Genomic DNA, 21647 nt, shown 5'->3' with positions numbered 1-21647 from the left:
CACATGGCCTAGAAAACGACCTTCACCCCCGTCTAGCTTTTCTGGAATATTTCCCATGCACCTCCCCTGATCCCTAGAAGGTTAGGATGCAGCCACCCCTGGTCTGACCGCTCAGGCGCTTCCAGCATTCCAAGTTACAATTCTGCTTTACCTGTCCTTCACCCTTGAGCTCTGGGGCCTGGGCCTGTCGTGTTCCTTGGAGGTACCCCCGTGCCACCCATGAAACCTGGCATGCAGGAGAGGCCCCGTATGGGGCCTTGCTATCCTGCTGCGAAGTTCCAGTATCACAGCCCAGCTGGGCCGAGGGGAAGGAGATCCAGACCCCATGTGCTGGATCCAGTGCCAACCAAGGGCAGCCATTTCAATTCCGTTGGTGGGGCTTTTCCAAGAATTGAGAAATACAAAAAAAAAAAAAAAAAAGTGACATAAACATTCTCATGAGCTTTTGCAGAAGCCCTGCTCCAGGGCTGTGCCAGGAGAGATTTTTGCATCGAGGGGGAAGAAGTTCTAAAATGTGCAGCGTGATCTAAAAATTCCTCGGGGGGATTTGCCATTTTACAGGGAAATGGTAATCAGGAGCCTCAGACTGCGGGAGAGAGCCCGGGCCATTTGATAGACTTTTTTTTTTTCCTTCCCCTGAGGCCTGTCTGAGGTTGAACTTCAGCTGAAAACTTTGCTGCTGTCTTTGGGACAGCGGGCTCCCACCTGTGGACTTTACTTATGGACTTTCGAAGCGGTTTTAAAGCATCATTCCAGTCCTCTATAGGATCAGGACGTTTGTGATTTTTATTTCCTATTTTTTCTGAGATCCGCCACCATCATATTCACCTCTCCTCCTGTCTCTCTCCCACCACACGCTGGGGCTGTCTCTTTGGAACTTAGTTTTCATCCCTGGGGAGGGAACTCACATTTAACTGAACACCTACTATGCACAGGATCCTTTACAGCAACCGTCTCATTAGTCCCTTCAGAAAGTCCTACCAAGTGGCATGATTCTCCTCCGTTTGCCTAAGGGAGCTTAGGGGTGCGGCAGTCCAGGGGCTTGCCCTGAGGCCACGCAGCTGGGAAGACCGTGCACTATCTTTTTTGGGGGGACAACTTGGGCTGTCATGGAGGTGTCTCTCTCTACTGGAGTGAGAGAGCTCGGAGAGTCCTGCTCCCATCTGACCCCTCTCTGAGTTCCCCAGCACATTCTGACCTGGGGTGGTTTGCTCGGATTTGGTTGAATGGACTGTATACAACAGGTGATCTAGAGGTGTCCTGGCTGCCTGGAGCCTGGGGTCCAGGTGGGGACAACCTTCCTGCAACTGACACACCCTTCAGGTCTGGCAGTCACCCTGTAAGAGGCGGCCAGGTCCATCTAGATGCAGGGGTAAAAGGGGACATTCTCTCCACCAGGGAGAAGACAGAGAATGTTCTGGTTGGTCAGGAAGCTGTTTCCCGGGACCCGAGTCCTCAAAATAAGCAGACGGGGGTAGGGGACCTCTGGGATAGGACAAAAGGGGCAGTTAAAACGCCACGGCCCTGTTCACTGCCACCCCCGGCCCAACAGAGCAAGGGAGCAGCCATAGGAATGTGCCTCGTGCCCCAGGGTGGGAGGGCGGCGTGGCGGATCCACGCTCTGAGACCTGACGCGCTTAGAGCCCGTCCTTCTGGGCTGATCGCGCTGCAGTTTCCTCGGCCTCCCCAAGATCCCCCTTTGGGTAACAGCTCCCCTGAGTTCCTTTGGGCGAATCCTCCTCTCCCGCCCTCACACTGCTGGGCTCATGTCAGGTTGACGCCATCTTGTATGCTAGGGGAGATCAGGTGACCTGGGTCTGGCCAATCAGAGGATAACCCCCCACACCAGCAGCAGTGATTGGCTTAGGGGATTATCAGGTGACTCAGGCCTGGCCAATCACAGGATGAACCTCAGCCCAGCCTCAGTGATTGGCTTAGGGTTTATCATGTGATTCGGACCTGGCCAATCAGAGGATGAATCTTCAGCCCAGCCACAATGATTCACTTAGGGGTGATCACGTGGCCTGATCTTAGCCAATAAGCATCCTGCCGTGGACCTTAGTTGTCCTAAGGGGAAAGAGACGCCCACTTTCTGCAGGGCTCGCTGAGCTTGGAGTTCCTTGAGCTGTTTCTGCTCGCTCTTGGGAACTGTCGGCCTCTCAATGAAACAGAGGAAAGAAAGGAGAAACAGAGCTGATCACATGGTTGGAGCCCCTGAATCCTGCTGTGCCTGCAGCCCTGGGCTTTTAATTTAAATGAACTAATAACATCTCCCTTTTGCTTCTGCCCATTTGAGTTGCAACCCAAGGCATCCTGGCTGACATCTGGAGGGAGATAGCAAAGAGTGGCCATGATTGACGCCCCAGCTGTCCCCTGCCCCACCCCTAGGGCACTGAGGTTCTTTGGTCTGGGGCTCCTGCATGCTTTCCTGCCTTGGTGCCTGGATTTCTCATTGCAGCTGTTTCTCCATCCTGATGCCCCTGGGGATGGGGTCTCCGGGAAGGCCACCTCTGAGCCTGGTAGTGCCAAAGTGGGTGACCATCTGCAGCATTCAAGGGAGTATTTAAGCAGCTAAGAAAAAACTTAGATAATATAATTGCTCCTGGTTTCACAGGTCACCTGGGTCTCTATGGATTTCCAAGTTGGGTTTCCTTCATTCTGAGGCTGCACACCCACCCCTCACCCCCAAAGGGGCTCTGGGCTGCTTCTGCCCATTGGGCAATCCAGCACCCCCAGGGCCAGGGATCAGGTGGAAGATGCCCAGTGTCAATCCGTCCTGCAGGGGAAAAGCTTCAGAGAAAAGGAAAAAAAAAAAACAAAAAAAACACGGTTTATGCAAAGTCTAAGAGCTGAGCTTTTAATGCCTCCGTTTGTCCTGGTCTCCGGGCAGAGATGGAGAGAGCTGGAACTTCGTTACGTGGAAATGGAGAAGCTCAGTTTTGATGTCCCAGGATTCGGGCATAGACAGAGAATGGGCCAGCTGCTGCCTGAGACGGGCTCACCCATCAAGGCAGCTGGAAACCGGGACCCATGAACCTCCCCCAGGGAAGGGCACCGGGCTCTTTCCTACCCTTTTGTTTCTAGGTTCCTCAAGCTTAGAAAGTGACCCTGGGGCCTCAGCTGTCCATTAAGTTTGGCCAGGTTAGCATGGCTTCTAGAAGTTTCCTACTGGCCCTGGGCAGAAAAGCAAGGCTTCCAAAAACCCAAAGTGTCTCCATATTCTGCACTGGGACGGGAGGCTCTGGGCCAGGGGCGCCACACTGGAGGGGAGACCTCAGGCCTCCTTGGCTGCAGCCCCCACAACCAATGTTTCCTCAGGTCTGATGACACTATTCTGGTTTCCTGTTATTGTCTCTTCCTCGAGGCTCCCGGCCTGTCCCCAGTCCACGTCTGGACCCAAAGCCTGGCTGGTATTAAAAATCCTGCAAAGGGTGCGCGAAACCCCATCGTGTTGATGCCCAGTCCCCAAATGGTCACTATCAAGCAGAAATGATCCAGTTAATTGTATTGATTGATGTTACCAATGACGTTCACAGCCGTGTGGACAGCCACTCAGTCTATTTACAGAGAGATTGAACACATTCACGCACACTCACGCGCACTCACACTTGGTGTTTGCAGCAGCTGCGTGTTGGGGTCAGGGAATTGGGATTTCATTCTCAGGGGGACAAAGTGAGACTCAGCCAAGGGAGCAATGAGTCCTGGGCCACCTGTCCCACTTCTGTGGAGGGGCAGGGGTCTGGGAGGACAGACGTATATGTTAACTCCTTCACCCATCCACTACTTCACCCACTCCTTCCTTCGTCCATCTAGCATTTATTAAGCACCTACTATGTGCTCCGTTCAGTGCTACCTCACCGAGCCCTAAGCTGGGACACCTCCCCAGAGAGCAAAAGTTCTCATGTTCCTGAGAGATGAGTTGGGGGGAAGTGGGGACAGATCCTGCTGGCCCCTGGGAACCGGGGGACCTGAGTTTGGGGGTGGTCTTGGTTGTCAGGCTGTCCCCTGAAATTGGGGAGCCTCGTTTTTTTCTTCTCATTTTTTTTCTGGAGGGGGGAGAGGGTACTGGGGGATTGAACCCAGGGGCACTTAACCACTGAGCCACCTCCCCAGCCCCTTTTTTTAAAATTATATCTTATTTAGAGACAGGGTCTCCTGGAGTTGTTCAGGACCTTACTAAATGACGGAGGCTGGCCTCCAACTTGCGATCCTCCTGCCTCAGCCTCCCGAGCCACTGGGATGACAGGCGTGGGCCACCGCGCCCGTCTCTCTCGTTAATGCTTTAAAAGCAAACAAACCCAGGGAGTCTGTGTGACCTCCTTCGACAGGCGCTGCTCCTGGGCAGGTGGCTGTGGCTGGGAGGGGACGTGGGGGATGGGAGACTCCTACAATCTGTCGAGATCCGTTGGCCACAGGGTCCTTGGCAGGGCTTAGGCTGGGGCCACCTGGCTGGTCTCCGTCCTGGATACGGTGGTCGAGGTCTCCTCGTCACCCAGGGGGTTCTTGCCACAGCAGATGGTGGTGAGCATGCAGTTCCGGAACTGGAAGGTCAGGGGGTGGAGTCAGGGCCAGGTTGTCCCCAAAGAGCAGAGCAAACAGGCACTGGTCGGTGAGGCCCCCCGCCCTGCTCCTGCCCCCCACAGCCTCCACTCCCCTCTCCAACCCGGCTCTCTGAAGGAAACCTGTTGGGTATAAGTCCCCCTAGGCCATGGAGACACCCCTGATGCCACACAAAGTAACTCTGTCACCCATCTCATCCCATGGCATCCTCCGTGTGCCAAGGGCATTCTGTAAAACTATCTCATTTAATTCAAGAGCGATCCTCCTGCCTCAGCCTCCCTAGCCGCTGGGATGACAGGCGGGTGCCACCTCGCCCGGCTCTCACTGATTCTTTAAAAGCAAACAAACCCTTTGGAATGCTGCCCTGTCAAGGGAGGAGGAAATTGAATGAAGCCCAGAGAGGGAACTTGAGCAGCCTGGGGTCACACAGCCACATAACAGCAGAGCTGGCGTTGGAACCCAATGTGCCTCGCTGCAGAGAACAGCTCCCCACAGTGGATTCCACAGAGAGACCCACCATTTTTGTTACTAGCTCCCTTTATCCTTTAGCCATCAGAATATGATTGGTTCGGTTTTATGGAGACTGGGACTGTCCCGATCCCTGGCTTGGAATTATTTGACATTAGTTTGTTCATTTTGGTACCAGGGACTGAACCCAGGGGTGCTTCACCCCTGAGCCCCGTCCCCAGCCTTTTTTATATTTTATTTAGAGACAGGGTCTCCCTGAGTTGCTTAGCACCTCACTGTTGCTGAGTCTGGCCTCCAACCTGCGATCCTCCTGCCTCGGCCTCCCCAGCCATGTGCCTAAGGAGGCTGTCCCGTTTGACTTTTAAACCAGGCTTCCAGAACCCCCCGGAGCATCAGGTGACAGTCCCACCCTGGAGCATCAGGGGCCCCCAGAGGGCTTGTGAGAAATGCAGGCTCTGGGTGGGGGGTCACTACCAGAGTGAGCTCTGGAGCCACCAGCTCTGGGTGGGACCCCGGAATCTGCATTGATCCCGAGCTTTTCCCCGGTGGGAATGTCAACCCCGGGTCCCTCCATCCCAGCCCGCCACCAGGATGGCCCTGGGCCCCCGTCTGCAGCTCGTGCCCCTTGGGCAGCAGCCCTGGCCCGGGGACCGTCCCCTCCCACCTGCTTGTTCATCATGATGTAGATGACAGGGTTGTAGAGGGCGGAGCTCTTGGCGAAGAAGGCGGGGATGGTCATGAGGACGGGGCCGAAGTCGGAGCCCTGGTGGGTGAAGATGTGCACGGCCACGCTGGCGTAGGGCACCCAGCAGATGAGGAAAGCGATGACCATGATGATGACCATGCGGGTCACCTCCTTTTCTGCCTTCTGGGTGGTGGCCGACTCCTGCTGCTGGGCGGCTGCCTGCAGGGACACGGGAGAGGGACAAGGGACCGGATGGCCTCGGATGACAGCACCTCATGGCCTTCCCCTCCAGCTCCCTGGCTGGGCTCCGGGTGGGAGCTGGGGCTGCGCATGCGCGTTCGCGGGTGGGCGGGCTCCGCGGCCTTCCCCTCCAGCTCCCCGGCTGGGCTCTGGGTGGGAGCTGGGGCTGCGCCTGCGCATTAGCGGGTGGGCGGGGCTCCGCGGCCTTCCCCTCCAGCTCCCCGGCTGGGCTCTGGGAGGGAGAATGGGGCTGCGCATGCGCGTTCGCGGGTGGGCGGGGCTCCGCGGCCTCCCGGGCCTCTACCTCCTTGACGGTGAAGACCAGCCGGCCGTAGCAGAAGAAGATGATGAGCAGGGGGATGGTGAAGTGCACCACGAACATGTAGATGACGAAGGACTCGTTGTTGAGCTCGGGCTTGGGCGTGTAGTAGTCGATCCCACAGGAGCACTGCATGCCTTCGGGGAGGTACCTGGAGGGGCCAGGGCATGGGGACACGGGTAAGGGACACCCCAGCCCTGAGCTGTCGACACACCTGCAGCCATGGCTGCACCCACCCTCACAGAACCCCCCCACCCCACCCTGCCCCCATTCACCAGGCCTCTGCCCTCTGGAGGCCCCAGGTGATGCAAGGCAGAGGGGACATGGATTGCAAGGGCTCTGTAATGGCACAAATTGGGGTCTTCGGGCCAAAGATAGACGTAAATGCATTGAAGGGGCCTTTGTGCAACAACGGAAATCAAGAGTCCTGATGCTTGTGGTGGTGGCACACTCCTGTCATCCCAGCAGCTCCGCAGGCTGAGGCAGGAGGATCGAAAGTTGGAGGCCAGCCTCTGTCATTTAGTAAGGCCCTGAACAACTTAGCGAGCCCCTGTCTCTAAATAAATCCAGAGTGGCCGCTGGCTGTGACCGAGGGTGTGTGGGCCAAATTGGAGAAGATGGGCAGGAGCCAGCCGGGTGGAGTTGAACCCAACCAGCCTGAGAGGTGGACCCCAGGAGGACGGAGCGGGGAGAGAAGTGAGGAGAGAGGACAGGAATCTCCCGGAACAGAGGGACCCGAGGCCTCTGCACCTGAGTCACCTCTCTGGGTGTCCAAACCACTGTCCCCACTTCTTGTCATCTGGAGATGGTGGCTTGGAGGTCAGATGGGATTCAGTTGCCAGGGGCAACTGACAGAGGTGGCCCTCTGTCCGAGGCAGACTGGGCTTTTCAGGGTGCTGAGGCCCAAGGTTGGGGGGACCCTCCTGTGGGAGGCCAAAGAGGATTGGAATTTGGCCTTGGCTTAGTTGAGGATTATGGGGGCTCAGCCAAGATGGTGTAGGTTTGGCACCATTTGACCCAGCTCTGCCCCTCCTCGGGGTGGACCCAGAGGACTGAAAATCAGCCTGCAACAGTGACGCAGCCACATCAGTGTCGACTGCTGCTCATTTCACAATGGCTGAGCTCTGGAACCAACCTGGGTGGCCTTCAACAGGGGAAGGGATAAAGAAACTGTGGTATGCCTACACAGTGGAATATTACTAGGCCACGAAGAAGAACAAAATCGTGGCATTTGCTGGTAAATGGATATGGAACCGGAGACTCTCATGCTAAGTGAAATCAGCCAGTGCCCCCCAAAACACAAAAGGGGATGAAGGGAAGGGAGGGGGATGGGAACAGCAAAGACAGTGGAATGAAGGGGACCTCAGTTTCCTGTGACACTTCACATCAGGTCCAGCCATTAGGGTCCTGACTGGGAGACCTGCCGCTCGGTGTCGTTACCTGGACCAGCCGAAGAGGGGCGGGACGGCACAGGCCGACGCCATGATCCAGGTGAAGATGACCCCCATGATGGCGTGGTTCTCCCCGAAGCGGAAGTTGCTCATGGGTTTGCACACCACCATGTACCTCTCGATGGCCAGGACCACCAAGGACCACAGGGCCACTTCGCCTGCAAGACAGTCAGCCGTCAGTCACCTGCCAGCCCGTGGCCTGTGCAGAGACGGGGAGACGGTGACCGTAAGGCCACCCCACCATCACCCCCAAAAAGGATTAACCCAGAGAGTGGCCTTTATAAATAATCAACCAAACGAGGGTAATCCTAAGGGCAGAAGAGAAGGCCATGAATAATGATTCCCGCTGGGCCCCCCGGTGGCGCCGGCCTGTGATATCTCAGCAATTTGGGAGGCTGGGGGAGGAGGATCGCAAGTTGGAGGCCAGCCTCCGCCATGTATGGAGGCCCTAAGCAACTGAGCGAGAATCTGAGAATTAAAAAATAAATAAATTAATTAAAAAGGCTGGGGATGTGCTAAAGCAACTCTGGGTTCCATCCCAAGTAGCCACACACACAAAAATGTCATTATCTCCAAGGTCCCTTGTCACCTACCGCCCAGGGTGGCAAAGAAGCCCTCCACGAAGCAGCCGGTGCGCCCGAAGACGAAGTAGCCGTTGAGCGCGGTGTAGACGGTGGTGGTGAAGCCGAAGAGCACCATGAAGAGGTCGGCGGTGGCCAGGTTGAGCAGGATGTAGTTGAGGGGGGACCGCAGCTTCTTGTGCTGCACGGTGACATAGAGCGTGAGGAAGTTGATGGGGAAGCCCAGGAGGATGAGCAGGAACATGTAGGCGGCCAGGAGGGAGAACTGCCAGGGCTCGGCCAGGTAGTACTGCGGGTGCTCGAAGGGGCTGTGCACCACCCCGGTGGCATTGGAGAAGGGGACGTAGAAGTCGGGGCCCTCGGTGCCATTCATGGCTGTGGATCCCACCCGAGAGGGACTCCCGCTGGACTGCGGGCTCTCATCCCCGCCCCCAGGCCCTTATCAAGTGACCTTCGGTCCCTAAGCTCCAGGCTGAGTCAGCGCCCTGGAGATTGGGGTGCTCCTAATCACCTTAATCCCCCGCCACCACCAGCCACCGGGGCCACAGGGACCCGCTAGAGGGGCCAAGGTGACACACTGGCCGGAAGCCTGGGGTCAGGGCGCTGTCCCTGGCCTGGGTCTGGGACTTGGGATGCCAGGATCGTCTCCCCAGCCGCCTCCTGGCTCTGCTGTCACCTGCCCCTGACGCAGAGGCTGCTTGGGGTGGGGACCCACTGCCCCACGAGCAGCCACTGGGGATCTGAAGACCAGAAGGGAGTGGCCCTGGCCAGGGCAGCTGGTGGGCTGAGGAGGGTCAGGGAGGGACCAGAACCCAGCTCAGGGAGGGGGTGGACATGAGGCTGTGGAGACCCTCCGGGGACAGGGAGGCAGGCCAGGGAGCCCAGGGAGGGGACATGGGCTGAGGACTGGGGAGCAGGTCTGAGACGGCCCCCCGCAGAGGCTTGGGCAAATCTGCAACCCAGAAAGGTGACGCAGGGGACAGAGACACCAAGACCCCCAGCCCACCAAGCTCATTTTGGGGGGAAGGGACTGAACCCAACATGCTGAACCTCTGAGCCACATCCCCAACCCTTTTTATTCTGTTTTGAGACAGGGCCTCCCTAAGTTGCTGAGGCTGGCCTCCGACTTGCGATCCTCCTGCCTCAGCCTCCTGAGGCACTGGGATCACAGACACGTGCCATCACGGGCCTGGCTCAGACTCTCTTTTTACAGGATACTTAATCCCTGGCCTCAGTGAGCTCATTCATCTTCTTGCTGACCCACAGCCCCTGTCTCTCCGGAACGCAGGCTCATTGCTGCCTGGGAGCAGGCAGCCCACGCTAGTAGGTGCTCAATAAATACTGGGTGGCCTGAAGACAGCGACAGCCATCCAGGGACTGGGAGTCCTGGTGTGGGACTGTGACTCTGGGGGAGGATTTGCACAGGGACAGCCCTTAAGCCTCCACTGGAAAGTCTGGGTCAGCACCCCCCCATGGCTTAGCCTCACCTGGATGCGTCACCAGTGGACGTTAGGCTGAGCGGAGAATGTCAGGGGAATGAGAGAAGGTGACAGCCGTCCCTCCGTCCCTCCTTCTTTCCTCTCTTCCTCCTCCTCTCTCTTTTGCCAAACACCCTCCAGGGTGGGGTGCCGGCTGGGCACTGAGGACCTGAGCGGCATCCCGCGGTCTCCACCCTCCTGGTCTCGGGGGACAGCAGATGGGACAATGGCTAAATGGAGAGACGGCCATTTGCTCCCAGTCCCAGCGTCTGTGAGGCCAGAGGAGCCTGAGGTGGGCCGGGAGGGTGCCTGGGGGCTCCCCAGAGGGGCTGCCGGCCTCAGCTGGGCATCTGTGGGTGCTGTCCCCCTTCCTGTCATCATCATCGGGATCCTAGGGGTCCTCAGGAGCACCCCTGAGCCCCGTCGGCAGGTGCACACCGAGGGTGGCCTCCCGTGCTCCAGGGGGAGGACCTTGGGTACAGAGGGGGAGACCAGGGCTGGGAGGATGCGCATGCGCATGCGCAGAGCCGGCCTTGGTTCAGTGGGAGGAAGAGTCTCCGGGCCTCGGTTTCCTCATCTGTGTCCTGGGCAGCCTTGGGGTCCTGGGGGTGCCACCGGCGGAGCCTGGCCTCCCAGGGCTGCAGGACTGGGTCTAGTTACTGGGCCCAGAGGAGGGGGGCTGCAGCCCCAGGCGGCCCCCCCCTGGCTCCCGCCTCGACCATCTGATCTGTCACTGTGATTGACGCCTGTTGGGAGCTTCTTTCTCCCAGCCATATGCAAATGACTTCAGTTGGAGGAACCGCTAATGGGAATCCTAACACATTAATAAATGTGTAGCGCGAGAGAGCGCACGCACGCTCCCAGTCATTAGCCGCTGACGGGGGAGTCTGTTGGCACAACTGTCTGGCTGCCATTCTTTGTCCCCCCCCCCCCCATCACTTCCAAAGAGGGATGCGCAGGGAGGTGGGGAGGGGCGGGGTGGGGGCGGGGCACCTTCACCTAAGGTGTCATCGAGATGGAGTCCTGGGGGGTGGCCTTCTGCCTGACCCACAGACAACTCCTTGTCTGTCCTCCTGAGGAGCCCCTGGGCCTCGGCACCTCCCTCCCCCACTGGCTGCAAAATGGGGCCGATGTCCCCCGCCTTGCTCAGTGGCCTGGCTTGGACCTTAGCAGTTGGCAGTCTCCAAGGGAACCCACTGGCTTGGGGACCCGGAGGGGAAAGGTAGGCTCAGGGGGTCCGGAGACATTTCCCTGGGGGCTGGGAAGCTGGGGTGGTGTGGAGGGAAGGTTCTAGAAGCTCTGGGCAGGCGCCTTTATTTCAAGCTCTGCCATCTTGTTGGGAGCCAGGTATCTCATTTTCTTGTCAAGACAGATCCCCATTAAACCAGAATAAATAAACCAAAAAACCTTCCCAGCTCCCCTGCCCCTTCCCATATTGCCATTCGGATTAGATTAGATTTTAAGAGCTCGGCGAAGGCGATGTTCCTTTCGGATCAAATTAGAAACAGGTGCACTTTTGCATAAGGAAATTAAGTTGCAGACAATACAAAGATTTGCTAAAACGCAGACACTGATGAAAATAAGTAGCCCTTTTATTTGCCATTATTGAGGCAGTCTGTTGGCGCTGCGCGGTGCGCGCCTCCTGGGCGGCCTGCGGACTCAGCGGGCTGCTCCTCCACTACCCGGGCTGCTCTCGAGCTCTCAGGTCTTTTCTTTTTCCTTAGAAAATATAGGTGCGTCCTCTCCCCACCCCCTGGTGCTATTTACAAGGCACAAAGTGCCAGAAGTAGGGATCCTGCGGTTCCAACAGGCCCCTCCCTGGAGCACCAACTGCATCTGGGCCGCCGGGACCCTCCTCCTTCCTCTCCGCAGGCTGCAGGTCTGCAGGGCGGTCAGGGGACCCGGGTGCGGTCAGGGGCCGGGGTCGTCGATGCGCCTGCGACAGTAGGGGCAGCAGGTGTGCTGCAGCACCAGCAGCTCGTAGTCCTCAGAGTGGAACATCTGGGGAGAGAAGGCGAGAGTCGGGTCCCAGCCCGCGCCAAGTGGGAGTCAAGGCCAGAAAGAGCCTGGTGGGCAGGCTGCGCTGGGTGGCCGGGGCTGAGGCGCCCTTTCCCCAAAGGAAGTTCAAGGTGTCCCACGGCGCCCTCGGTGGCCCCTCCCACCGCGCCCTCGGTGGCCCCTCCCACCGCGCCCTCGGTGGCCCCTCCCACCGCGCCCTCGGTGGCCCCTCCCACCGCGCCCTCGGTGGCCCCGCCCACCGCGCCCTCGGTGGCCCCGCCCACCGCGCCCTCCGTTGCCCCGCCCACCACTCCTTCTGTCCAGGGAGGTGCAGAGCGCGAAGGCCAGGTGACGCCCTGAGGACGGCAGGTGGACTGCCAGTGTCCTCCCAGCTCAGGGCAGTGGCCGGTACCCCACCTGGAGGGTGCCCTCCTCCCAGATGCTCCTCCTCCCCAGGGGACACTTGGGAAGTGGGAGGACAGCACAGGGAGCCCCTGGGAGCCGTGCGGGCTGGGGGCGCAGTACCTGGAAGCAGGAGGGGCACATGGTGATGGAGGCGTCGGGCAGCAGCGAGCGGAAGTACTGCCACTGCAGGGGCGGCGGCCAGCGCTTGATGAGGACGTCGCGGCGGCTCATGGAGCGCAGCACGGTCCGGTTCACGACCACGGGCACGAACTCGGAACCGCCTTGCTGCAGGGTGGGGCGTGGGGCAGGGCCCTTACTCAGCCTTGGGGACACCGTGGTCCTGACTCCAGGGTGGCCAGGAAGGGCCCGGGAGCTTCCCACCCCAGGTGCCCTGGCAGCCTCAAGTGCCTCCTAGGGCCAGAGCTGCAGCCCAGCCCGCGGGGAAGTGGTCCCATCCCTCCCTCGAGCTGCCACCTCCTCCTTGGCATGTCCCCTTGGCAGCCTCTCGGAGGCCCCGCACCTCGAAGCTCAGCTTGGCGGTAAACGGGTCTTCGCCTCCCATGGGGTCCATGGCCTCGTCCAGCCGCAGCGACTGGGAATCTGGAGGTTTCTGGTCAAGGACGGAACTGAGGCACCACCCTCCTCCCAGGGGTGCTCAGTCAGGCCCCAGGGGGGCGACCAGGTCCCAGGAGGAGAGACAGAGGGGCAGGGACCAGTAGGGAGCCAGCCCTGACTGCAAAGAGGGTGGCCGGGTCCTGGGCACAGGCCTGGGAGGACATCGGTCCTGCCAAGCCATCTGCTGCCTCCCCACCTGCTCCCAGGCTCCCAGGGGATGCACAGGGCCACCTGCTGGGGGAGGCCATGGGTGGGGAGGTTGGCAGGTGCTGTCGCAAGTGGGGGGAGCTCCACAGACCCCTGGGCTGGCTCAGGCCAGCCTGAAGATGTCCTGGGGTCCTCCCCTCTACAACGACGGTGGCAGAGGCTGAGGGGCTCTCGTGGGGACGACCCCTGGAGGCTGCTAGTACCGAGTAGGGAGCGGAGCAGGGAGCACGGGGCTGAGGCCTGATGGCAGCTGACTCTGGGGTCCTCCTCTGGCCTCTGCTCCTCACAGCATGGCCGTGCTCGGCAGAGTCGCCTGGGAGCTTGCTAGAGGCAGACTCTCAGAGCCCCCTGACCTGGTGACTTGGCCGCCCGAGATGGCAAGACCAGGCGCTGTGTGGGCCTGTTCCTGTGAGAGGCCCCCCTGGGTCCAGCCTAGGGACACAGGACTGGGCTGGGCAGGTAGCATCCCCCTTGCCAGAGGACAGCTATGGCCCCAGGTTGCTCCAAGGGACTATGGCCTGGGGTTCTGTGGTCAGGAGGAGAATCGACTCTTCTGAGGGTGCTGGGCTGGCACTGTAGGTGACCACCTCCGTCACTATGCCATGGGATGGGCAGAACTGCAAAGCTACCAGGGGACAGTACAGGCGGCAGGAGCCGCGCAGCCTCCAGCCATGTGGAGGGGCACCCTCTGCTCTTGGCTTCTTATTCCCTCTGTTTGCTCTCTGAGTTGAGGTTCCTGTCACTGGCCTGTAGGAGTGACCTGACTGCCAGGCACATGGCACACACTGTAACCACCCATGCAGGAGGGTTGCAGGTTTGAAGCCAGCCTGGGTGACACAGTGAGACCGTGTCTCAAAATAAAAATAAGGCGGGTGCAGTGGCCCACGCCTGTCATCTCAGCAGCTCAGGAGGCTGAGGCAGGAGGATCTCGAGTTCAAAGCCAGCCTCAGCAACTTAGTGAGGCCCTGAACAACTCAGTGAGACCCTGTCTCTAAATAAAATGCAGAAGAGGGCTGGGGACGGGGCTCAGTGGTCAAGTGCCTCTGGGTTCAACCCCCAGTACTGAAAATAAAGAGTAAAACCATAAAAGGGCTGGGGGTGAGTGCTGTCCAGCACCCCTGGGCTCAGTCCCCAGGGCTGCGAAATGGAAATACCTGACCATAACGCTGGGCTGCTGGCCACGGGGCCAGCCACTCGTCCACTAGGCATGGCTGCGGCACCTTGAGGAGCCAGGGTGGGGACAGGCCCCCAGGAAGACCAGGTGCCCCTCCCCCCGTCTGGCTGTGGACCCTGGCAGCCCACTCTCCTCCTCACTGCTGTGGGGGACTCTCCGACCTTCCGCGGCACTGAGGCTGGGGTCAGCAGGCTGCCACCGGCCGGCCCTGGCCCCGACTGTCACAGGATACTGGGGCTGGTCACCTCTTGCCATTTGCTCTCTCGCTTGTGTCTGGGGGCCTCCAGGTCGATGAGGGCGACGGCCTCTTCGTCGGTGATGCCCTCCTCCAGGTAGAACTCCACCAGGTGCAGCACCTCTGGGGCACAGGGAGGGTTGGTGACAGGCTCCTGGGGACTGGGGCCAGCGCTCTCTGCAGGCCACACGTGGGCAGCCAGAGTGACCCAGCAGGCTTCTCCGGGGCCCAGAGCTGGGCCTGAGCAGCACCTCCCCAGTAGCTGAGGGGCTCCTCAGAGGGAGGGGCCTTCTGGGGTGTCCACAGGGAAGAGGGCCTGGCCCCAATGCTGAAGGCCTGGCCCCGCCCTGCTCTGGGCACTTTGTCACGGTGGCCTGCACCAGGAGCCGGCTGGGCTGTGGGGGACCCAACAGTGGCTCTGTCAGGCGGGGTGGGGGCACACAGGGCCCAGGTCACCAGTGATGACCCTCAGAGGCCTTCGGGAGCTCGCCCCGTGTCACGAGGCCGGGCAGCAGAGGGGGGGCCATCTGTGTGGCGGGACTCACCGTAGGACGAGGCGGAGAAGACGAAGGGCTGGCGGCAGTTGATGCACACGTTGCCCAGGTTGTTGAGCAGCGGGTTGTTGGTGGAGCAGCGGTAGCACAGGGGGACCAGCTCCTGCCAACGCAGCACTTGGTGGCCCGGGCCCGAGCAGAGGTGGCACCCCGCACCTGCCCTGTCCCCGGCCTTGGCCCTCCAGGACCCGATGTCAAGAGGTGTGGGCAGGAGGGGACCCCGGGGCCAGAAGCCACGTGCTGGGGACACAGGTGACACCCTACAAGAGTAACTGGGGCCTTTCACTGGGGGCCACTGCCCAGGCCACCTCCCAGGCAGGGCTCAGCAAGGTGCTGTCCTGGTGGGAAGGACAGTAAGGGCAGCCATCCCTGCCTACGCCTCCAGACACCTGTGCTGGCCCGTCTGTCCCCACCACCACCAGTGGGGAAGGTGTCACTTGTCCCCAGCTGATAGCAGGATGGAGTGTGGAGCCCAGACCACAGCGGCCATCTTCCCACAGGACCCAGGCCCAAAGCCACAGGCGCCTGGAGGGCAGGAGCAGCGCCGCCCGGGGAAGGGCGTGCTCACCTCGCTGTCGTGGAAGGGCTTGGAGCGGATGGTCAGGCTGCCCAGCTCGATGGACTTCTGGAAGCGGGCGGGGCTCTGCAGGCCCTGCAGCCGGTCGTAGGCGTGCCGCGCCAGCTTGTAGGCGCCCAGGGCCTTGCTCTGCTTGGCCAGCGTGAAGAGCGTGTTCCTGGCAGGGGCCACGTTAAGGAGGGCGGGGGCCGAGCTGGCGCCACCCGGGACGCGGCCAGAACTGCGGGCACTTCCCCCGGGCCCAGTGGGCGACCTCTGAGCCACAGCCTCCCCACATTCCTGTCGCCAGGTGGCCCCTCAGCTCCAGCAGCTGGGGGCTGGTGACTCCTCTAAGGCAGGTCCCAGGACGCAGCACAGGACAGGGCTCGGGGCAAGCTCTGCTGACCTCGAGAACTTTCTGGAAAGGCCAGGTGCAGGGGCTGAGGCCGGCAGATGCGGCTGTCGTGCCTCCCACTCAGCAGGGCCTCGGTGGGGGGGCACCCCTGGATTTGGGGACTTCCCCTCAGGGGTGAATGATGGGCCTGGAGTCATGAGAGAGGCCAGCTGTCCCCAGGCCCTCTGCCAGGGGCTCCTCACAGAAAGGCGGCAGGGATGGGTTGAGGCCAGAGTGGACTGAGGAAGGGACAGGGGACAGCTGTGGCTTTCATGATGCTCAGGCCTTGTGGGGCCCTCTCTGCTCACAGGTGGAGAAGCCAACCCGCAGCGAGGTGCTCCACTGGGCCCCCGGGGTCCTCCCACAGCCACCTCCCCTGGCGTCCCTGCCTTTCCTCAGTGCGTCCTGGGAACATCCACTCTGCCACCTGCCCTGGCCACCTGAGTGTGCAAGGATGGACGTCGCCTCCCCTGCAGCCCAGCCCCTGCTGTGTCCGCTCTTGGGCACGACACACACTCTCTGAACCTTGCCACCTGTCACCTCCACAATAGCTGGCAGCCTGGTCACCTGGTACCTGGGGCCCTGTAGGCCTGGCTGACAAAGGCCACCCCACGGGCCCCAAGAGAATGTGGAGGGCCTGGGCCGACGGCCTGCTGCCTCCTCCAGTCTGTCACGCCCACTGCAGTTCTGGGGGGGCTGGGGACAGTGTGTTGGCCAGGGACCTGGGCCGGGCTGGGCCCAGAGCTCGGAAAACTAATCCTCTCCTGGCAGCGGCCGCCCCGGCTGAGCCTCTCCCCAGCAAAACAGCAGCAGGAGGCGGGCAGAGAGGCTCCTGCCAGGAAGGCCTCCCAAGGCCATTAGAGAGGGCGGGCGGGCGGCGAGGGGACGGGAGGATACACTTTAGAGATGCCCAGGGGGGTGTCCTTGGTCAGGCTGTGCAGCAGGAACCTGGAGATGTTGAAGAGGGTTTCGGGAAGATGGAAGCTGAACGGCTCCTCCTGCGGGGAGAGCAGAGGAACGTGAACTTGACCCCAAGTGCGCTGCGGGTCAGGCTAGAGGCAGACGTAGGATTCTGAAGCCCTTCAGTGCGTGAGCCTCCTACTGTGTGCTGGGAGCTTTCCCGCCACGGTCTGACACGGTCTCCCACGCGGGGGATGTCGTGGGGTGATGCCCAGGGAGGGGACCTATCCGAGCAGAGCCGGGGTTCAAAGCCAGGGCTGAGTCCCGAGCCCAGGCCTCTGCCCAGCTGCGCTGCCTGAGGGGTCCTGATTCCATTTCTCTGAGCTCAACTTGTCTCCAATTAGCTCTAAAAGAGAAGGTCTTTGATGCACTTGGGGACAGGGCCACTGACACAGGCAGGTCCTTGTAGCAGAGGCGTTTAACCCTTTCTGCGCCTCCTCCTGGCCGTCTGACAGCCGCCTGAGCCATGGGGCCACCAAGCATGCACCCAGGCGCCTCTCACTGCCAATCCCGAGCCCCCTGCGCAGCCCTGATGGGTGACACTCAGCACCCATGAGTGCAATGAATGGGTCCCTTGCACCCAGACGCTGCCAGAAAGGCCCAGCAGGCCGCGGGGAATTCTCACCAAGAGGCCTGTAAAAGGTTAAGAATGCCCTGTTCTGGAAGATTCTGGCACATTGTGTACAGACGGAGGCTGCAATTGCTAATCACGCTGTGGCCATCGGGGATTCGGCTGGCCAGCTCCCCGCCTCCCCCTCCCGAGCACTTAAGTGGTAATAAAGCCGTCACCTCCCCGCGGAGGGCAGGGCGCTGGGCCCTGCTCACCACAGGGCCCCCAGGGCTCGCCCCTAATTGGTCTCAACCTGAGGGCTCGCTTTCTGCGCCTCTGGAGCGGAGCCCAGCCCCTTCCCTTCCCTCTGCCATCTCTGTGGGCTCCCAGAACCCCAGAAACCCTCAGCCACTCCCTCTGCGCTGGGAGCCAGGGAGACGGCTCCTCTGGTTCTGCGGCGCTGGGTGAGCAAGCGTGGAGAGTCCCAGAGAACGTGGGGGCAAGACTAGCAGCTCTCCCCTGGAGAGAAGCCACGCGCCTCGAGGATGCAATGCCCCCCTTTCCCGCCGTCCCATCTGTGGCCCTGGTGACAGACCCTGGCCTCCAGCCTGGCCCAGGTTGCACGAGGACCCCTGAGAGGGTCTCGTCTTGGGAAAACCAAAGATGACAAGGAAACGAAGTCCCTGCTGGGGGAGAAGAACACGGGACCATCGCAGAGCTAGCTGTGGGGACTGTCATCCTCCCCCGTGACTTTCCCAGGAGGCAGAGGCTGCGGGAAGAGATCTGTGCAGATCAGCAGGGAGTGCCCAGGGGAGGCAGGGCCTCAGGTGGCCCCTGGGCAGCAGCCTGTCCCCCAATGCCACGAGACTGCTTTAAAATGGCTTCATTGAAATAATCAGGGAAAGGCTACAGAGAAGTCGGTTGTCTGCAGATGGTCTTACAGAGAAGGAGACTGAGGGCCAGAGAGGGAGAGCAAAGCACCTGAGGATACACAGCAAGTCGGGCTCTAGAGAAGGCCCCGGGGACTCTGCCCTCCTGCATTTTGGAGAGGTGGCGGCTGCCTGGCTCATCAGAGGCTGAGCTGATCTGCAGGAAGGCCCGCCCGGCTCTGCACCATCATCAGACGCCCCCCATCATGGCCACACATCAAGCAGCACTCGAGGACACCCAGCTCTTCCTCCCAGGGACATGAGGAGCAGGTCCTGTGCCCCAGTGGGTCGGGGTCCACCCAGAGCCTGCTGCTCCTAGGAGGCTGGGGGCGCCTTACCGTGTAGCGGTGGATGGCGTGGTAGCCGTGGTACAGCTCGGCCAGGTGCTGGTAGTGGTGGAACTTGGCCAACATGGCGTCCTTTTGGGCAGGATCTGCTGCGGGCAGGAGCGGGCACAGAGGGGGAAGGGGCAGATGCGTCAGGGGCTGTCTGGAGCCGCTGACCAGCCACAGCAGGGACGGCCGGTGGCACTGCCAGCACCAGCTCTTTTGAAACACTGGGCCTACCCCAGGGAGAGGGACAGCACTGTGCTTGGGGACCACACCTAGACGGTGGCCTCTCAGCTGGAAGCATCTGAGGTCAAGAGAAATGCCACCTGCCCCCTGGGCTTGATGGCCCTCACTCCAGCAGCCTCCTGGAGGGAGTGGGACGGGGTCCCCGTGGGGTACGTGGGCACAGAGCTCAGGGAGGAACAGTGACTTGTGCAGGTCCCTCCATGGCCTCTGTTCCCAGAGCTTCCCCTCCTGCGTGTGGCCGTGGTCTAGAGGAGATGCACCTCTACCGCCCTGTCCCCCCTTTCTGGACTCTCCCAGAGCATCATGGGAAGTCCTGGGAAGGACGGCATCATGGACACGTCCCCTGGCGGGGCGAGGGGCCTGCGGTGCGTTATGGTGACATGATCTCTGCTTCATCTTTTCGTTTAATTAAATTTTTTGAAGCCGGGGCCAGCTGCAGACTCCCGGGCAGCAGCAGACAGCTGTGCTGAGTTGGGGAGGGAGGGCGGGACCTGCCAGGCGTCACCCCTGCGTGGCCCTCAGACCAGCCTGCTTCTGGCCACACGAGGAGGAGATGACACAGGAGATTGTCCACTGCGAGGCAGGCTTGGGGACAATGCGCCCCGTAAACAAGCCCAGGGCTTTAATTAAAATGTCCCCGCTGGTCTGATGGTATCTGGGTGCCAGGGCGGAGGGACGCACCCTGGGCTATGTGGAGGCACTGCATGGACAGCATCCAGTAGTAATAGGCGGCGTCGTTGAACCTGCTCTCCACCACGGCGTTGTGCGTCAGCTGCTCCAGCACCTGGACCGCTTCCCGCTGCCTCCCGGCCTTGTGGAACGCTGCAGGGGACACAGAGCTCTGTCACCAGGGGAGGTGGGCGAGGGGGCCGGTGGAACTGCTCAGAAAGTGGGACGCCCCACGCGCGCACGGAGGGAGCATCTGTGGGCCTGGTTGCTGGGATGCCGCCTCTCCGGCCGGAGGCTATAAATACCCGAGGAGACATCCTGAAAAAGCACAGTGGGACGCGCTCCGTTTTGGCTGGCAAGTGGTGACAACCTACTTCAGAGAGGCATGGCAGGGAGAGGAACCCCGGGAGCCAAGTCCCAGGGCAGAGTCAGAGTGGGAGACTGGCTCGTCCCTAGTGACAAGATGCTGCACTCCAGGGAGGGGCTCTGTGACTCTGAGGTGACACCCATGGGCCCCAACACTCGACGGAGCTCTTTACACCGTGCCTTAGGTCACTGGGTCACCACAGCAGACTGAGAAGGGACGGTCAGCCTCCGTTTTATCAGGCAACAAAATGCACTTTGCCAGGTAGAGTATAAGGGTCACGTCCAAGGTCAGAACACCGGGCCCGGTCCATCTTCGACACAGCACTATTTTGCTTTGGTCCTGGGGGTTGAACTCGGGGGCACTTGGCCACTGAGCCCCCTCCCCAGCCCTATTCTGTCTTTTATTTAGAGACCGGGTCTCACTGAGTTGCTCAGCACCTCGATGTTGCTGAGGCTGGCTTTGAACTCGTGATCCTCCTGTCTCAGCCTCCTGAGCTGCTGGGATGACAGGTGTGCGCCACGGCACCTGGCCAACAGTGCATTTTGATGTCAACCTTGAAAGGTCTGTCTCCATCCTTGAAGCCAGACATTTGGGATGAGAAGCAAAATCTTCCTTAATCATGCCTACATCTGTGTACCTGGAATTTCCTGGGCACCTACTACATGGCTGACGGCTCGGGATATTGAGCGCTGCTGGTCAGGCGCTTATGGCTGGGACACTTGACCACAGGTGGACACTCGGAGGCCCCAATCCTCCGCCTTTAGAAAAGGGAAGGTCTGGCCTTTGTTCCGTCTCATCTCCAGGCTCCTGTCTGCGTACCAAGTTACTATGGCGATGGATTCTTGGAAGGGCGACGCAGACAGATGGGTAGGTTGATGTGTTTTGCCCAAACATGCAGCTCCGTCAGCAACTGGGTGCTCTGGAGATGCTGCGGTGCTGGGGAACAGGCTGTCCTTCAGCGCGGGCTCTTCTCCCCACAGCGAGCCACAGACTCTGCATTGTGTCCAGAGGGGTGACTGTCACCATATAGAGGTGCAGGCGCGTCCCTATGGATTGCCACACACCTGGCCACAGTCGGGTGCCGTCTTGCCCAGACAGCAGAACAGCCAGGTTCCCTGGTGGGAGAGATCTGGTCCAGCTGTGCCTCTGCCACTTGCTGGTCTGGTGACAGTGCAGGGCACGTTTAGCCCCTGCGTCTGTGCAGGGCATTGTGAGGGTGACGGGGAAGACACGCTGCAGTGCCTGGTGCTCCGCTCAGTCACACAGAGGCGTGGAGGGCGACTGGACCTGCCCAAGCTCCTGCAGCAGGTGGGTGACAGGCCCAGACTCCAGGCCCCTGTCCTGACTCCTGCTCCAAAGTGTCTCAGCGCCTGGGTGGTGGCTCTGTTTGCCTCGCATGCAAAAAAGCATTTCACCCCAGACAGCCCATCCCAGGCGACACCACCTGCCTGGGGACCGCAGCACAGGCCTGCTAGCTTCGCTGAACCGTGTCTTGGCAGCGCCTCCTCCCGGCCCTGGGGCACCAGGCCAGCCCACGTGGCCTACCTTTCTGGGCTTCTTCGAAGCGATCGTTCTCCGCCAGCCACTGCGCGTAGGGCACGTAGATGTCGTCCTTGAACTCGGGGTGCTTCTCGCCCAGAGCGAAGGCCTGGGGGGCGGGGCACACGCAGACTTAAT

The 21647-nt window shown here is 60.6% G+C and overlaps 2 protein-coding genes across 3 annotated transcripts in view; both read right to left on the bottom strand.

The window, feature by feature from the left end:
* Positions 1 to 4430: 4430 nt before the first annotated feature.
* On the bottom strand, positions 4431 to 8677 carry Rho (rhodopsin). Its single transcript, XM_026383100.2, has 5 exons — positions 8317 to 8677; positions 7713 to 7881; positions 6258 to 6423; positions 5693 to 5932; positions 4431 to 4541 (listed from the first exon to the last, which is right to left on the bottom strand). Exons 1-5 carry the CDS (start codon positions 8675 to 8677, stop codon positions 4431 to 4433), a joined length of 1047 nt encoding a protein of 348 aa, XP_026238885.2.
* Positions 8678 to 11359: 2682 nt separating this feature from the next.
* Positions 11360 to 21647, bottom strand: part of Ift122 (intraflagellar transport 122) — a 53173-nt gene continuing 42885 nt past the window's right edge. The window contains exons 20-29 of one of the 2 annotated variants that reach the window (XM_077793421.1): positions 21516 to 21618; positions 19616 to 19756; positions 18698 to 18795; positions 16818 to 16918; positions 15539 to 15704; positions 14962 to 15073; positions 14414 to 14539; positions 12706 to 12785; positions 12306 to 12470; positions 11360 to 11783 (exon numbers count right to left, since the gene is read on the bottom strand). In XM_077793421.1, coding sequence (XP_077649547.1) covers positions 11694 to 11783; positions 12306 to 12470; positions 12706 to 12785; positions 14414 to 14539; positions 14962 to 15073; positions 15539 to 15704; positions 16818 to 16918; positions 18698 to 18795; positions 19616 to 19756; positions 21516 to 21618 — 1182 coding nt within the window. In that variant the 3' untranslated portion in view covers positions 11360 to 11693. The remainder of the gene's footprint in view (positions 11784 to 12305; positions 12471 to 12705; positions 12786 to 14413; positions 14540 to 14961; positions 15074 to 15538; positions 15705 to 16817; positions 16919 to 18697; positions 18796 to 19615; positions 19757 to 21515; positions 21619 to 21647) is intronic. The other variant, XM_077793422.1, reaches the window with a different exon arrangement.

Source organism: Urocitellus parryii, chromosome 16 (assembly GCF_045843805.1).
Source record: "Urocitellus parryii isolate mUroPar1 chromosome 16, mUroPar1.hap1, whole genome shotgun sequence".
Taxonomy (NCBI): domain Eukaryota; kingdom Metazoa; phylum Chordata; class Mammalia; order Rodentia; family Sciuridae; genus Urocitellus; species Urocitellus parryii.
The sequence above is the reverse complement of the archived record's forward strand: the minus strand, read 5'-3'. Positions and strand labels throughout refer to the sequence as shown.

Coding starts and splice junctions, on each gene's coding strand:
- Rho (XM_026383100.2), bottom strand. CDS start 8,677: ATGAATGGCACCGAGGGCCCCGACTTCTACGTCCCCTTCTCCAATGCC. Junction 5,933..6,257: donor TGGTCTTCACCGTCAAGGAG/GTAGAGGCCCGG, acceptor GTGTCCCTGCAG/GCAGCCGCCCAGCAGCAGGA. Junction 4,542..5,692: donor ACATCATGATGAACAAGCAG/GTGGGAGGGGAC, acceptor CTGACCTTCCAG/TTCCGGAACTGCATGCTCAC.